Source organism: Protopterus annectens, chromosome 12.part0, assembly GCF_019279795.1.
Source record: "Protopterus annectens isolate FY-2018-M chromosome 12.part0, PAN1.0, whole genome shotgun sequence".
In the NCBI taxonomy this organism is placed as follows: Eukaryota; Metazoa; Chordata; order Ceratodontiformes; family Protopteridae; genus Protopterus; species Protopterus annectens.
Window position 1 is genome coordinate 181,519,800 of NC_056746.1, and position 18,601 is coordinate 181,538,400.

The window sequence follows — 18,601 nt, forward strand, 5'->3', positions numbered from 1 at the left end:
ATGTTCCCATTTAAGTTTTACATCATTTGCACTTTTGAGTATTCAGTGTTGTAATAGAAACCCATATAAATATATATGTATATTATATATTATATATATAGAGAAACACACATATATATATATATATATATATATATATATATATATATATATATATATATATATATATATATATATATATATATATATATATATATATAGCTGTGTACATAACTCTCTCTAATTTTTATACACACATATATATATATATATATATATATATATATATATATATATATATATATATATATATAAAATTATATGTGTGTGTTTGTGTGTGTGTCCGTGTAACTCAAAAGGTTAAGTACTCATTTGGTTGAGAAGTTTTTGCAGGTGTAGAAAAGAGAGAATGTACAAATGAGTGAATGCTTATTTATGATTCATGTGAATTACATTTTGGCTGAATTTAGATTTATATAGTGTAGTTAAGTAGGAGTGTACAGGAAAATTAATATTTGAATGAAAAAGAGGCAATTGTGAAGAAGTGCTAAACTGTGTTAAAGCAGCTGGTGTGTATGTAGAAGTGTCCGTGGGTTAAGGTTAGAATAATGGTTAACTAAGGGTATAGACTCGGGTTTTGTGTTGAGTGTATTGTATGCCCTTTTTTCTTGTGTAGTGGTACTGTTAGAGAAAAGGGGTTTTAATGATGTATGACGTAGTGTTAGGGTTAGAGGCAGGGGTAGTGTTATGTTTAAGGTTATACTAAGGGTTAGCACACATGAGTAATGTTAACAAAGTGGGAGAAGCTTTATGAGCAATTGCATCCTGTTTTGCCTTACTCCTATCCCAGGACACCATGTCATCACCTCTTCCTCACTGACATTTTTATCTGCCATTAACTGCACTCGTGAGGATTTGATTCTACATAGGAATGAAGTTATCCCCATTGTAGTGCACTCCCTGATGCTGCACAATGTTGTCTCTAGAGTTCACACAGTTCCTATTGCTAAATGTGAAAGAATGCCTCGCAGCAATTTAAACAGAAGTTGTACCCCACCTAGAATGACTTATGTGTAGTACTGGTGTATACATCTGTTCAGTTTTCAGTACTACAACTTCATTATTTCTGTGTGAGTGTGTGTGTGTATGTGTGTGTGTGTGTGTGTGTGTGTGTGTGTGTGTGTGTGTGTGTGTGTGTGTGTGCGTGTGTGAGTGTGTGTGTGTGTGTGTGTGTGTGTGTGTGTGTGTGTGTGTGTGTGTGTGTGTTTCTGTCTGCACATTGAGTACTGAACTACTCATAAGAATGCCTACATATGTGTGAATTTAATGCTGCATGGTATGTCTTAGTAAGTGAGGTGGGGGTGGGGGGGCTGAGTGTGTGGCCTACAAGATGCTTGATATTCTGCTCATTCTATTCATCATGTCTATGCAAATTAGCCCCATTTATTCCTACTGCCAGGTTCCAGTCACACTGGCATACATAAAAAATTATTAACTGTGGCATATAGTAAAAAGAAGGTGGTGCTTGGGCTGAAATTGTTGATTAACTTCAAGTTGCTAGTAGTGTTAACAGAACTGTCTCTTATTACTGTATAAGCACTCCCTGTTCTAGCCTTACTATAGTAAAATATCCTGAGTATATTTACCATTTCACATCTTCATTCTCAGTTTTCATATATATTTTTCTTTAACTTTGTTTTTCTGATGATCTTCACAGAAAAACTGTAGCCAACAGTGTAGAAAATAACAACACACACAAAGGTTCAACAGACACTGGTGATTTTACAAAGTTAAGTAAATGGACCTTCAAGGCACACTGTTCCAAGATGTTTATTGCTGCACACATGTGCAAATGTCACAATCATTGTAAGCAATTTTGCAGACTCATGAACAAGCTGTGAGAGGTACATACATGTGCATGTGTGTGCACCAGGAATACACATCCACGCATTGCTCAGCAGTGCTTACAGTTAGTTTGCCTTAGGAAAGGCTTATGCATAGGGAATCTCTCTTTGTCAGAATAGTCTCAACAGGTAGCACATTCACTATTGCTGATGGAAGATCAGAAGGCTGTGAGTTCTACTCCCACATCAGGTACTTGGATTAATTTTCCAGTACTGACAATGTGGTGCATCATAAGGGAGGTGCTGCACTCCTGAGTGTGCCATCCTTCAGATAAAATGTTAAACTGAGGTCCCATCTGCCTGAGTTGGTGGTAGCTCAGATGGATGTAAAGGATCCCATGGCACTAACTGAAAAAAGTGTAAGGGAAGTTCCCAAGTTCCCTGGCCAAATTTCTCCTAGTCAGTATGAATACTACCACACGTCTCCCCTGAATAGGAGACACTGGCCTAGTAAAGAACAAAGAGTAAACAAAAATAAATAAAATAAAATACATTTTGCTTTTCACCTCTGACTAGGAATAATGCCTTCTTTGAGAGCTCTGAGCAGTGCCCTAAGCTGTCATATTAGAAAGATCTAAATCTTCCTCTTCATGTACCCATTGTGTAACCAGTACAGGGAGAGGCTGAAAGCTGCAGTAGGAGGTTCTTTTGAAAAAATAGATGTGTGGTCTAAATTGGATGATGAGCTTTCAGCAGAAACTGGCATAACTCACACAGCTTTATAGTACCTCCACAGGTACAATGACCTGAAGCACTGGTCACTTACGCAGCTTGTCCAGTGAGTGGCAAAAGTTCAACATCAGCACCCAAAGCCATTTAGGATGGTTCTCACTTGGCTGTCACTTATGTTATTCAGTATTCTGTGGCATAGAGTAATTTAGGGAGTATTTATTCACTTGATATTCTGCATTCAGTATTCCACAGAATAAAGTAATTTAGGGAGTATTTGTTGACTTGGCTTTTGATAATACTATTCTGTATTTCATGGAATAGACTAATTTAAGAATATTTGTTCACTTGGCTTTCAATAATGTTATTCAGTATTCCATACAATAGAGCAATTTAGGTAGTATTTATTCACTTGGTTTTCTGTATTCAGTATTCCACAGAACAGAGTCATTTAGGGAGTATTTGCTCACTTGGTATTCTGCATTCAGTATTCCACAGAATAAAGTAATTTAAGGAGTATTTGTTGACTTGGCTTTTGATAATACTATTCTGTATTCCATGGAATAGACTAATTTAATAATATTTGTTCACTTGGCTTTCAATAATGCTATTCAGTATTCCATACAATAAAGTAATTTAGGGAGTATTTGTTCACTTGGCTTTCAGTTACGTTATTCGGTATACTACAGAACAGAATCATTTAAGAAGTACTTGCTGTCTTGTCTTTCAGTTACGCTATTTAGTATTCCATAGAATAGAGCACTTTAAAGAGTATTTGTTCACTTGGCTTTTAGCAATGCTATTCAAGTATTTGATCCCTTGGCTTTCAGTTATGCTATTCAGTATTCCCTAGAGTACAGTAATTTACAAACTATTTGTTCACTTGGCTTTTGGTAATGGTATTCAAGTATTTGATTCCTTGGCTTTCGGTTATGCTATTCAGTATTCCATAGAGTACAGTAATTTAAGAAGCATTTGTTCACTTGGCTATCAGCAATTGGTTTCAGTATTCCACAGAACAGAGTAATTTAGGAAGTATTTGCTGATTTGCCTTTCAGTTATGCTATTTAGTACTTCACTGCACTGCTGTAATACCAGCTTTGCACAGATGACAATATCACAAGAAACTACATAACTAAAACTATGGTAGGGTGACATGGTATTATTTACTTATTTACTTATTTAATTGTTCGGGAAAGTCTACTGGGTCTAGAACCCATTTTTAGTGGAGGCCCAGGGAGAAAAGCTACAATTACACATCCAAAAGTATACGAGACATAATTATTACAGCTACATTCCAAGTTTCAATACACCGTGTTTTTTTACAGTTCTGTGGCCTATAAGATTTTCCAAAGATTAATAATATAGTGTAAACATCCAAAAAGTATACAAGACAATATTATATATACAGGAACATATAAAGTTTCAATACAAATACATCAAAAAACAAAGTCTCTTTACAGTGTTATGGCCTAGATGATTTTCTAAAGATTAATGATGTTGTGTGCAAAGATTTGCATAACTTATTTAGGGATGGTTTGTTTGTTTGTGTCTTTCGGCTTTTCCCGGTTAGGGGTCGCCACAGCGGAACTCCGGTCCGCTAATGATTGGCAGTAGATTTTTACATGCTGGCTTGCCGGGCCTAATGCACAACCTTCAATGAAGGAACGCCCATTCACGCATGTCGCCACACAGAAGACTCTCTAACTGAGAATCGAACGGGCAACATCTAACTGTGAGGCGACAACGCTACCGCAGCACCACCACCACCACGGTACCTTATTTAGGGTTGGTATTGAGCATATTTTATTTACACAAATTATGGTGCATGTCAGCACAATGGCGCTTCATGGCTAGATAATGACATTATGAGTAAAAGTTATAATTAAGATCATATTCACAGGAAAAGATTTTATCGACATTGATAGGAGACATACTATTTTGACGTGATGGACATAACTAAAGGTGGTCTACAGTTTTGTAAGCAGAGGCATATTTATTTATTAAGAAAATGATGTTTTAATGTGAATTTAAAGTTTTTAAAGAATCCAGTTGTGAGATAGAGGGAGGTACAGTGTTCTATAGCTTAGATATGGAGTGCAAGTACAGGCTTTGTCCTGCCCTTTTATTGGGTTTGGAAACCTTTAGGAGTTGTTTGTTAGTAGATCGAAGGTTTCTGGAGGGGGTGCAGGAGTCAAGGATAGAAAGGAGAGAGGGGAAAGTATCTTTGTTGTATACTAGTTTATGAGCCAATGTTAGTTGGGTGTGGTGAAGGAAATGGGGGAATTCAATCCAGTTCAATTACTTAGTCACTAGACAATGATGAGTTTTATATGGTAGTCAAGTGGCAAATGTTGCTATTTTATGGTAGCACGATTGTAGTTTGCTGGTTAGGGATGTATGTAGATTAGTAAAAATGGGTGAAGTGTATAGAAGGGATGGAAGTAGGAGGGTGTTTTCCAGCTTTATTTTTGTAGGTTTGTCCATGTATGACTTCTGTCTATAGAGTTTGCCTAATATGAAGTTTTTTTTTTTACTGTGTTTAGAATATGTTGCTCATAGGATAGCTTTTCATCCATAGTGATGGCTAGTAATTTTGCTGACTTCACTATTGCAATTTTTGTCCTGTTTTGGGATTAAATTATAAAGTCATGTGGAGGTAGTTTAGATGAGAACAATAGTAGCTTGGATTTCTTAGGATTTAGAAGAAGTTGTGCATCATTTAGCCACATTTCTGTGTTTGTAAAGGCAATTTCTATCATTATTTGGAGGTCAGAGAAGTTATTAGAAGCAGATATAACAACAGAATCATTGGCATATTAGATGACTGAACTTAGAAAGACAAGTAAGTGAAGATGATTTATGAACCCATTAAATAGCAAAGGTCCCAGAATTGACCCTTGTGGGACACCTGTTCTATTGACTATATATCCAGCTTGTTTATTTTACTATTTAACTGATTGTTGTCTGTTGTACAATAGTTGGAGAACCTGGTAAGGGATTGATGAGCGCATCCTAGAGCTCCAAGTCATTGAATTAGTTTAGCATGTGATACTGTAGCGAATGCTTTGGACAAGTCTAGTAGGGGTACTGATGTTTGTAGACCAGTGTCCAAAGCCTTGTTCACAGCATCAGTAAAGGACAAACGAGCTGTTATAGCACTGTGTGCAGGTTCATAACCATGTTGGGTATGGGCAAGGAGATTGTTATTACAGAAATGCTTTAGTAGCTGACTTGGTATACATTTTTTCTAATATTTTAGATAATGGCGAGAGGATGGAGGTGGGACGATAGTTGGTTAAGTAATTTGTGGTTCTGCCTTTCTGCAAAGGGGTTACAATGGACCTTTTCCAAATTTCAGGGATTATGGACTCAGAGAAAGATCTTTTAATTAGAATAGTGACAGGGTAAGCTCCTGCTTTGATACCAAGTTTCAGATATTCAGAGGGGATGTTATCAGCAGATAAGGAGCAAGGTTTTAGTTTATTTAGTAACTTGAGTACTAGGGAGGCGGGCATGGGTTTTAGGGAGACAACTGGAATATTTGGTGTGTTGTTATTTATTTCATTATGGTGTGAGGGGTGTGAGTTGAAATCCCTAGGAGTTGAGTTTGTGGTGGTTGTACTGTTGGAGGGGGTTTTACCGGTGTTGGGTAGGGCTTTGTTAACAATTTTAGCAATGCAATCTATGAAGTAGAATCTTTAGGAGTTAAGTTTGTGGTGGTTGTACTGTTGCCAGGGTTTTACCAATGTTGGGTAGGGGTCTGTTAACAAGTATAGCAATGCTATCTATGAATTGAGAGTTGAACATATGGGCTATTTGTTGAGGGTCTTTGTAATTTATTTATTTTTTATGAAGGAGTCATTGGTTGCTACCCAGAAGTGAAACGCCATTTCAGACAAATAAGCTTCACAAGCAAAAAATAATTTTCTGTGGGATACAGAGCTTGATGCAATACACCCCCCACAGGGAACACAGTGTCCCACCTTAAACTGTAATACACCACAATCTGATGGTTGCTGCATAGTGGGAAAAAGGATACAGTGATCATGAGCATATGTTGACACAGAAAGGAATGCTTCACAAATTGTAATTCAGTGAATGTAATTTTGATGAATCTTACAATTCTCATTTCATACACTCTCTCCCCATTGATACTATTTTTGACATCATCAATCAAAACTAGTGTGTTTCCATAAAAGTAATCAATGATTCTGAACTAATAAATCAGAGAATATTTACATATAAAATTACATTCACTTAAAAAATTGTGAAAATGAAATAATGTCATTTAGGTAGCATGCAAAGTTACTCCTAATCTCAGAGAGCAGAAAGCAGCTGGAATACCTTTGTTCTGGAATGGACTACTTGAAATAAAAGAGTGTCTTTAGAGTGACAGAGACATATTTATACATCCAAGGATCTTCCATACTACTGTAGGTGGATGAGCACTGGGCAGTACAGACAGGCATGCTATGGAAGGTGTAAAGACATTGCTGCTTCACAGTGTTTAGTTCTCTAGTTTTGTTCTTGCTGGGGTACCTTACTTGCAGAATCTGCACATACTCCCTTTTACCCAAGAGGGCTGCTTGTTGGTTGCCCTGTATTTGTACCCCATCCCAATGACAAAGTGTAGGTAGACTGGGTGTGTGTGTGTGTGTGTATGTGTGTGTGTGTGTGTGTGTGTGTGTGTGTGTGTGTGTGTGTGTGTGTGCGTGTGTGTGCGTGTGCGTGTGTGCGTGTGTGTGTGTGTGTGTGTGTGTGTGTGTGTGTGTGTGTGTGTGTGTGTGTGTGTGTGTGTGTGTGTGTGTCCTAAAATCGGTTGGTATTACATTCAGTATTAATTCAGTTCTGCATCCACTGTCAGTAGAGGTTGTAGCCCCACAATAAACATGAAATACATTAAGTGCCTTTATTAGAGAATTAATAAATAAAGAACTATGTCCCCCTAAAAATTCTGAATTTATGTACAATACTTACTGCATTTTAAAACATTACTGACTCATTTTAGTGTTAACACAAGCATATATATTAATGAGCTCAAAGATTAATAACACCTGGCAGTTAGCCCAATGGATTAAGACTATGAGCCATTAAGGATCTCCTTTCTGCAGCCCAGGGTTTGATTACCCCAGCCTTCATTTACTTAATGTGCAACTTTGGGCAAAGCTTTTTGCCACATACTACTTTTGAGTCACCCTTTCAAAATGGCACTTGTTTCCAGTCAGTTCATCTGGTTAAAAAGTATTCATTTACAACCATTCCACTGCTAGAAAAATGGTCAGTCATTCTACAACACAGCAGAAGACCCCTTGAGTGATAAGTAATTGCAGTTAAATCTCAGATATGCACAGCTAAAAATACATTAAACTTATCTACAAAATAGGAACTTTGTTATTACTATACAGATTTGGACTACACAGACATCTTCTAGTAATATTGAAAGAGCAAAAATTCAGAATTAGTGTAGCTATAATTTCCATTTTGTCACCTCAAATAAAACTATTGAAGTTTCAAGCCTTTCTTTATAACACAGTTTCAGAATCATGGGATTACATGTCATACTTAAATCAATAGGAATAAAATCTATTCTGGTAGCCTCACAATTGTACAAGAAAAAGCAGGAATAAGACATCAATACAAGCTGTTTAAAGGAAAGCACATTCACCCACAGCTACTGAAGCAAGTTTGGGAAGAAACCTAGACACCAGTGGGGACAGTTGAGGGAACATGACATGGGAAGCCATCAGCCGGCTCTTCAGAAAACAACAGGGTACATTACTCAGCCCAGAATGGTATCTGTTACTAGCTAGATATCTCCACCCAGTCATTGACCTACTAATAGTTTAGTTAAACACACAACAGCCGGGTAATTACAATAAGTTCTGAATCCATCTGATCATGCTTATTAAAACAAGAAAATGACTGGCACATTTTTAGCTTCAGTCAAGGCAGATGCGCCACCTTCTACCACCAAAGGAACTCATACTCAGACTATTAAATCGTGGAAATAAGGGCAATCTGCAAAGGCTGGTAACTGGGTCTATATTATAACATTGAAGTCTAAAAACATCGAATGTTATAATATTGACCCCATTCAATCGAAACACCAGAAAACTGAACAGTCAGAAAAGCAAATTTTTTCTCAGGGAAAAAATCTGCTGTTCCGACAAACATACACACAACTCAAGCACACCAAAATAAATAAGCCACACACATACACTTCACGAAACCCTACACTAAACCAGACATACACCACTAGCTACCCACTTACCTTAACCCAACCTTAACCCTAAGGTCCCTAACTATCGCACACTCACCTTAACCGCTCCCTAACCCTAACTCACCTACCCCACCCTAACCCTCACATCAACACAATTGCACATTTACCTGACCCGCGCCCTAACCCTAACTCACTTAACCCGCCCCAACCCTAAAGTCTGTCACTACTGCACACTCACCTCTCCCGTGCCCTAACCCTAAAGTCCCTAACTACCGCACACTCACCTTACCCTAGTCCGTTCGCTCACTTACCTTAACCCGGTCCGTAACCATCGCACCACACTGCTGTAAATAGCGAAGCCACAGACCACTGAAATCTTACCCTAGGTAAAATTTCATGTTCTGAGGCTTCACTATTGTCAGCTTTCACTCTAAAGGGTTCGATATTATAACATTCGAAGTTTTTGCACTTCAATGTTATAATATAGACCCGGTAAAACTATATTCTTTGAAGGATGTCAATCATTCCTGAAGAGTCATGTGCAGGAAGAGTCATGTCAAAGAAAGGGACCAGCTCTTCTATAAAAAGACAGTGGTGGGGGAACCCAATTGCAAGAAACAGGAAAAGTGTAACAAAAGAGCAAATGCGAATATGCTTTTATTCCCTGTTAAACCAACAAACTGCATTGTCATCTTAGTGATACCGCTGTAGTCACTTTATTTTATAGCTGAGAACTCTGCAAGATACATAATATGCTGTACAAGCTAAATGTGCTCACTAGTTTCAAACCTGCTACTAAAATATTTAAGTAATTTCTCTGTAAATGCATAATGTGTTTAAAAAGGTTTCAATTACTTCTTACCTCGAAGCATTTGTTTAATTTCTTTGCTTGCTTGGGTTGCTGTAAACTGGTTGACAATGTCCAGTGCTGTCTGACTGTAAGTGTTCCTGATATGTGCATTAATTCCATTCTGAAAGAAAAACATAGCATAATTAAATCTTGTAGTCTTATTAGAAACTAAATAAAAAAAAAAAAAAAAATAAGAAAAATGTGTTTGCTTGGCAAATTAACAATAAATTCATAAACAGGAGAGGGACAGTGGTGGGCAACATGGATTCCTACACTGATGTTAGCTATAACAGCAGAGATATAGTCATGTGATTCATAGGAGGCACAGTGTCAGTATAGGAAGGGTAAGAAGTGCATCGTTCTTTGTTCTTCATTAGACCCACCACTCTTTACCCCCAGACTTACTTAAAAACATGGTCAAACTTCTGTCTACCTACAGATTTTAGTCCCTACACCTACCCATCTGTTAGCTACTTTAGGAATATTAGCTATGTTATATATCCCTCCTCAGCAAAGTTTTAATTTCTATCTTGCTATAACAAAAGAACTCCCTTCAGTCTACCTGCCAATGGTTAATTTTTGTTTTTGCTAAGAAAATTACCTCCACATGCACTTGTAATTTTTTTCAGACAAATTAAGATTTTTTTATTTTACCATCTGCAAGTTCAGCCAACAAGGCCTTTACTTAAGCAACACTGCAGACACACTGTTGAGCTACAGTGATTTAATGCGTACTGTACTTATATAGTCAGTAAAGCATCCATAGGTTCATAGGTTCATAAGTGTGTACTAGGCTAATGGCCCTGGGGCCTTTACAAGCCTTGCCCATAGGATTACCCTAGCATTGTGCCACCCGACCTTAGTTCTCAGTGCGTCTGTCAAGTAAAGCCACTGGAGTGGTCCCTGGGGTGAATTTTCTACTTCCCATCTACTCATCAAGATTTCTCTTGAAGAGGGCCATTGAGGTGCTCTGCTTGACATGTATGAGTTTATTGCAGAGCATGGGCAGTCTCTGGGTTATGAACCTGTCCCTCCAGCATGTTCTGTTGATTGTGGTAATGAGGTTGAGGTCTCTGGAGCATGTGGTGCAGAGGGATTGGGATTTCTTTAGATGCAGCATTTCTAACAGAGATGGGTCAGACATGGCTTTGTAAGTCAAGCAGAGATCGCCTCTAAGTAGGTGATATGAGACAGAGAATAGGAGTTTTTCTGTCCATATAGGACAAATGTTTAAGGCCTAGGATCTTCTTTGTGAGGTACTCCTGTGGCCTCTCCAGTTATTGCAGGTGTCTAGTGAGGTACATGCCAAATGGGGCATTGTACTCAATGATTGGCCTAATGAGGGAAGAATAGAGGGAGACAATGACCACGTTCTTCCTGAATGCAAATCCCTTAGTAATGAGATGTGCCACATAGAAGGACTTTCTGACCACAGTGGCAATGTGGTGGTCAAAAGAGAGGTTGCTGTCAACCTGTGTTCCCAGATCTCTTATAACACCTTCTGTGTTCAGTGGACTACCACCAATGTGGTAATTCATGGGAACCAGTTTTTTTCCAAAGAGGATGATGACACATTTTTTGGCATTGAGCTTAAGGCCATGGTTCTGACACTAGTCATTGGTCTCAGTGAGGCCTTTCTATAGGATGTCAACATCACTCGGGGAGTTAATAATAGCTCCCAACTTGCAATCGTCTGCGAACTTTGTCAGCCAGAGTCCCTTTGTGTTGGCCTGGACTTCAGAGAAGTAGATACCAAACAGGGAATGACCCAGGACCAAACTCTGTGGGACTCCACTCATGACTGGTCAGCGGTCTGACTTGGAGTCAGCTACTTTCACACAGTGGGTTCTACCTGTAAGCCACTTTGCAACCCACCTAGTGATATAGGGGTTGATGCCTAGCTTAGTGAGTTTTCCTTTGATTCCTGAGTGGGGAATGGTATTAAAGGCCTTGGCCAGATCAAGGTAGGCTGTATGAACCACCTTGCTTTCATCCACAGCTCTGGTGACTGACTCAAAGAAGTTGACTAAGTTGAGCAGGCATGATCTACTCTTCATAAAACCAAACTGTGTGGGATCCAGAGTTTGGAGATTCCCTATATCCTTGTTTATTAGGTCCATGATGATGCATTCCATAGCTTTGCATATCAGACTTGTCAGGTTAATAGGGCGATAATTCCCAGGGTCTGTAGTCACTTCTCCTTTGTGGAGAGGGATGACTGTAGCAGTGTGCCATTCAGTAGGGACAAAGCCTGAGGTGAGGCTGTGATTGAACAAGGCACACAGATGAGGTGCCAGTTCACTCTGTAGTTCATGTAGAACACAGCCAGGGATATTGTCAGGTCCCATAGAAGCTGTATTCTTGGCCTTGGACAGTGCTGTTTTAACCTGTGCAGCAGTAATACTGGGTGTTTGGAAATCTACTGGTATTGTGACTGGTCCCTTGGGGAGGGAGAGAAAGGTAAAGTTGGCATTGAATTTGTCGGCCAGTACAACGGCAATATCTGTTGGCTTAGTATAGGAGGTACCATTGTGCAGTTGCTCAGAGCAAATCTGGGTATTGTTGTGGAGATTCTTTACATAACCATAGAAGGCCTTGTGGTTGTCTTTACTATCTGCTGCAATTCTGTTTTCATAGCTAGCTTTAGAGGATTTGATGAGGGATCTCAACTTTTTGTTGAGATTGATAAGGGAGTTTTACTAGTCTTGGGACTTCACCTTATTCTGCATCAGTTTCTTCCTTCTGTTGTAGAGTTTGTTTAGGGCAGGGGACCACCAGATTGGCTTCTTTTTTTTTTTGGAGGAAAGCATCTTGGTTCTGTTGGATATGGCGAGATCCATGCATTTGTGTACATGTTCATATAGTGATTTGGTGGTCATGTAACTGATCTCCATTTGCATGGGTGCCATGAAGTTAGTCACCTCTGTTTTTAGGAGCACAAAGTTAGCTTTGGAGAACTTTTTCATGGTGATTACCTTTGCTGGGGGGATGTGGATTTCCAAGGTGATTAGTTTGTGGTCGGATCTAACCAGGGAGAAGTTGATTATTGGTATAGTGCAACAGTTTCCCATGTTAGTAATGACCAGGTCAAGGATGTTGCTACCTCTAGTGGGGGTAAGAACGAGCTGGTCCAGGGCATTGGAATTAATGAATTCCAGGAAACGTTGGGCAAGTGTATTGGTACATGAGTAGTTTTCCAAGTTAATGGAGGGGTAGCTGAAGTCACCCAGTATGAGAGTGTTAGGTTGGACCTTAATATTCTCCAGGGTGCTTAGGAATGTGAGTCTTGGAACATGGTTGGGGACCTATAGCAGGCTATGACCTGAATCGCTATCTTACCCAATGTTAACTGCACCTGAAGTATCTCAGATGCGTTATGTTTGGCTACTAGTCTGGAGGTGTGTGCATGCTTTATGAATATGGAAACATTACCACCTTTGGAGCTTCGGTCCAAGTTTTGGGGCCGAACGGTGTGGAATGAGTTACAGCCTGGTAGTGCAGAGGTGCTTTCTGCTGCCTTGAATCAGGTCTCTGTTATGGCACAAATGTTGATGTTCTCCATTTTAAGGAGTGCTTTGAGTGACTACATTTTAATATTTAGACTTCTAGCATTGAGCAGCATGACCTTGCTCACACACATAGTCCCTAAATTGGTCTGCTTACATCGCCTGTTAGTAGCCTCACCTATTTAAAGAAGGCTCTCCTGAATTTGTATGCTAATGAATAAGGTAGCTGGATTTTGTGTTTTATGCCATCCTATGAATGTAAGTAATGTAAAGTGCTATCAACTGCCCCTGGCTTAAACATATTACCCCTCAACTCCTTATGCCTTCTTGACTGCCCTTTCACTTACTCATCTGAAATGTTAAAGTCTAGATAGTTTTCCATCTCTGCATCAGTTTCAACAGACTAAATGCATTTACTGATCGACACCATGCTCAATTCATGGCTAGTCTGACCTATATAATTTACAGCCCACTGCTGATGTGCAGGTCTTCTATTTATGAATGAAAATGTATGATGTTTCTGAAGTTAGCCTGGTTTATGCAAGTTAAGTGTCTTATGATCAGATCCAGTTGGTATTACGTACCATAATTAGTCCTTCTCAAACAAGTAGGCAAGTGTAACTAATAAACATAAAACTGAATCTGGTTACAGGCATGCTCTGTTTACATCCTACTACCTGCATCTTACTGTTGGAAAGGTAGCCATGCCAGACAGCTATGCAAAACAAACACACGTATCAGGGGATGGAAGGATGACTTATTCAGGAATCCAGTGTTCCTGATGAAAGTAGTCAATTTCTTTTTGTCAGGAGTGATGCATCTAAAACCAGGATACCCTTTTGGCCCTCAGCCTGTGGACTACTTGTTTCTTGTTTGTAGCATCCTGAATATCTAAAGTTCTTTAACTCTTGAATTCTTAGGCACAGACCATTCCCATCTCCTATGTTACAGACAGTAAGATACTGTCAGATCTAACCATCAAAACAAAATTTATTAAATTATTTTCTATTCATATATAATTTTGTAAACAAACAGTTGAAGCCATAAATGCATTTATATGTGACAAAATATTTCTTTTCTTTATTGACAATCCAGTTATGCTGTAGAATGCAACGTAAATTAGAATAGAAAAATGTGAATGACTGATGGTTTGTCAGTACTTGCTCATTGTGAACTAAGCATTACCCACAGGAACAAGTCTGACTCAAACCGCTGAAAGATAGGCAGATAAACATATACAGTGGTTGTCATTTTCTCTGTCACACTAACTGGAGAAACTAATGTCAGTAAAGCCACTGGCCTATAACAAAATTCCACCCTCATACACATTAATTTCCACAAAAACATAGATATACATGAAATTTAAAAATAAAATTATTGATATTTCTCATGAAAGCTTACCTGAGTATGATTATCCAAAGACAAATCACATGAAGAATGAGCATTTGCCCCTGTATGTATCTCCTTGCTAGCAAGTGACAAAACTGTGGAAAAACTTATCTGAAACAATCCTGTGCTGGCTTGTGATTGACTATGTAGTTGGCCTAGTTAGAGAAAATTTATTTCTGTTTATATTTTATTTTTACCACTGTTTTTCACTGTTTTAGAAAGAAAAGCATAGCTTGTAGACAAGAAGATTTACTTTGATTTATATATTGTTGTTTTACCTCTCTTTTCCAGTGTCAGTTGCTAGAAAAGGATACATTTTAGGCAGACAAATTCTAGCCATCCATAGGGGCCTAGTCAGCTATAAATTCACACAGACTGCAGAGAGGACAATCTAGAGCTTATCTAAACAATCTTGTGTTTTTTTACAATTGACTTTGTGGTAGCCTGGTAAGAGAAGATTTATTTTGATTTTATTTTTCACCACTGTTTGTAGAAAGAAATGGATAGCTTGTAGACAAGAAGATTTGCTTTGATTTATATGTTGTTTTTCCTTTCACTGTTTGTTTTTAGAAAGGGATATGTTTTAAACATGAAAACTCTAGCCGTCCCAAGGGACTTAGTTAACTACAAATTCACACAGACTGCAGACAGGACAATCCAGATAATCTGAAATGATCCTGTGTTGGTTTATAATTTATTGATCTTTACTGTTAAAAAAGGTGTGATTGCAAGTGATAGCGAATTCCAACTTTTATGGAACTTTCACAACTGGTACATTCAGAGCAAATAATTTATTCTACTTAATTTAATATTTAGTTCTATATTGTTTGTGTGATTTTTGTCACTGCTAAGTTGATTTAAAATCTGTGTAAATTCTGTGGTTTCTGACTTTAATTATCCTTTTCTTTTAGAATTGTTTATTCATTTGCCACTGAAAATGGATTCCTTAAATGAGTATGCCATTAATGATTCACTAAAGAGCAAGCATCTTGTACAGTGTACTAAACACTATGTTTATTTAAAGGCAGCACCTGATAAAACTAATGAGCTGTGTTCCTTTGTCAAAAGTTAGATGATTTGCTTACCATTATAGAATTACTGATGATGATTGCACTTGTGCAATTAGCATAACTTGGAGAAATGCCATTGCATATATTAATGACTGGACTGAGGAAATAAATATTGTTAGACAAAGAGAAAACAGAACACATTTAGGCAAGGAAGTGTTGATTGTCAATAAAGATCAGTCAACTCCTATTGAATAAGATAATACCACTGACAACCTTGGAATTAAGGATACGGGTATTCAGCAATCTGAGGATTCAGAGCATACAGAAGAAAATAAAAAAAGAAAGAAAGGGTGAACTTCACAACAAATAACAAGGAAGAAAAAGAAACTGATTAATGTCTATAAAGCAAAGGGGATACGTCCTAAAAACGACACTGCTCTGTTGTGTAACACACAGATTACAGGAAATGATAACATTTTTTCTACCATTAAACCTTCAGTCTACAGAAAAAAAAAGATAATTCTTCCAAAAGAGAATGAAAAGAAAAAATGCAAGGGGAAGGCGAAAATGAAGAAATCAAAACTGGTCGTGGAAGAATTGAAGAACATTACTGTAAGAAAAAAGACAGAAAGACATAAGTTGACAACGTGGCTCAGACTGCGGATGTACAAAGCCAGCTGGATGAAAATTGTATACCTGAAATGTAATAATCAATGAACAGAGTGGGATTAATAAGACTAATGGTGATGAAGATCATTCCTTTGTAACAATTGATAGAGCAGATATTACTGAATTAGAAGTTGAAGATTCTTCAGATCTGGTTAGAAAAGATATCCTTGCAATTGGAGATTTGGTTATTAGAGGAACTGATAGTTACATCTGCAGAGAAGATAATGAACACTGAATTGTGTTATACTTGCCAGGAGCAAAAATAGCAGACATGAGAAAGGTCTTAGATAACCTTAATGTTAAGAAGTATGGATATGTTTTTAATCATGTTGATACAAATGGTCTCATTCACAAGGACTCTTTGATCTCCAGTCCCCTAATGATTGGCAGTTGATTTTTACATGCTGAGTTCAAGCCCTAACGCACAACCTTCAATGTAGGTACGCCCATTCACGCATGTCTCCACGCAGATGACGCTCTAGCCGAGAGTCGAACCGGTCAGCGTCTTACTGTGAAGCGACAATGCTACCACAGCACCACCACCACAGAAGTGTGCTGTGATGTAAATAATATAGATTTAACTTCAGCATTTGATAGGGTCATACACAAAATACTGATTAATAAATTAGAACAACAAGGTATTGATGTACTTTTGGTAAGATGGATAGCTGCATGGCTTACAAATAATACATAGCAAGTATCATACAGCTGGACAGGTGACATTTGAGATTTCAGTCAGGGTATCCCACTGGGCTCTATTCTAGGCCCTTACTTGTTTAGATTGTATCTTTCAGATCTATCTTTTTATCTGAGGTTCTGCAGTTCTGTATGCAGACTGTAGAACCTCAGTTTGTTTGCAGATGACTGGAAAATGGGTAAACTGATTACATGTGTTACAATTAGGGAATGCCTGCAAAAGAACTTGACTAAATTGATCATTTGGACATAGGAGAATTATGTGCTGATAAAGACATCTGAAGCTAAACATGGGAGATTTGGGAGACAAACTGAAAAGCTAATATTCAGTATAGCACACAGTGAGTGAAACTGTAAATTGATTTAAGGACCTGGGTATATGGGTAGATCCAACTTTGAGTTTTTTTCTAATCATATTAACTAACTGGTTGATAGTTACAGAACTATAGGCTGTATAAAAGAATTATAAAATCTAGGAAATCAGAAATGATGCAGTCATTGTCTATTACTTGCATTAGACCCAAACTTGTGTATGGAATAACAATATGGAACCCTTATAAAAAAACTAGCATGAGTAAACTGGAAAGAGCACAGTGGAAATATATTAAGGTCATTCATGGATGTGAAAATGTAAGTTTTTATGAAATACTAAAATATCTGAAGACGTACATTGTCTCACATAGATATTTAAGAGGAGACCTTATTCAGGTATATAGGGAATTTAGAGACAACTACCTCTGGGAATGTTTGGGGCTATCAAAATGTATTAGAGAATCATCAGGCAACCTGTGTAGAAGATTCTATAGGAATGAGAAGTGTAGTAATTGGATAGAGCAGCTGATGCATGGAACAGACTACCAAATTACATTAAAGCAAGCTCTAGTTTAAATACTTTTAAAGGAAAACTCCATCTTAGAACTCAAAAAACACATTTTTTCATTGTGTCTTTGTTTTCACAGCTATTTTAATACCTCAAAATCACTCCAAGTGCTTCTTTTACCATTTTAATGCGCTTCCCTCAAAATGGTGGCCGATGGGGCCTGCCTTGTAATTGTGATCTTGTTTTCTTGCTTTCATTGTTTCTTCCCAGAATACATTTCAAGTCCTCTTTATATGAGTCATGCTAGACATAAAGAAGTGGTGTTTTCTCATGCCATTGAAATAGAATGGCAGGATTGTAAAGCACTGTCTTCTAAACACACATTGAAACAAAGCTACTTCTTTGTTTCCCTGACTAAACCTCATGTATGTGTCTGTCAAAGCTTGTTCTATGCTATAAATAGCTGTTATCTACTTCCAGCAAAAGAAAGTAGGTAAAAGAAGGCTTTTGGGTACTTACGTATTATCGCAACCAGGACCTGATGCCACACTACTGACATCTTTAAAATGACATTATCTGAAAATGCTGCCAAGTTCAGAAAGTATAGAGCAAATTTTTGAGCTAAATTAGAAATGTTCCTGAAATCACTGACAATTGAGGGGTATGCTGCCCTGTTACACCGAATATCATTTTTAGAATAATGTTGATGGCATTTAAAGATAATCGCTCAAATTGTGACACACAGAACACCTACATAAGGTACAATTGAGCATCAACATGAACACTTCTGAGACTACAGAGAGCAAAATCATTAGACAATAATATTTAGGCAGCATTTTACAATGTCATCATCTTACTGTGAGTATACTAGACCCTACAGATTATA

The 18,601-nt window shown here is 37.9% G+C and overlaps 1 protein-coding gene across 1 annotated transcript in view; it reads right to left on the minus strand.

The window, feature by feature from the left end:
• The window catches only part of CASKIN1 (CASK interacting protein 1), a 1,590,276-nt gene that overhangs the window by 932,670 nt on the left and 639,005 nt on the right, over positions 1 to 18,601 (minus strand). Inside the window, 1 exon segment of the mRNA XM_044089212.1 lies at positions 9,638 to 9,746. Within this exon segment, the coding sequence (XP_043945147.1) occupies positions 9,638 to 9,746 (109 nt within the window).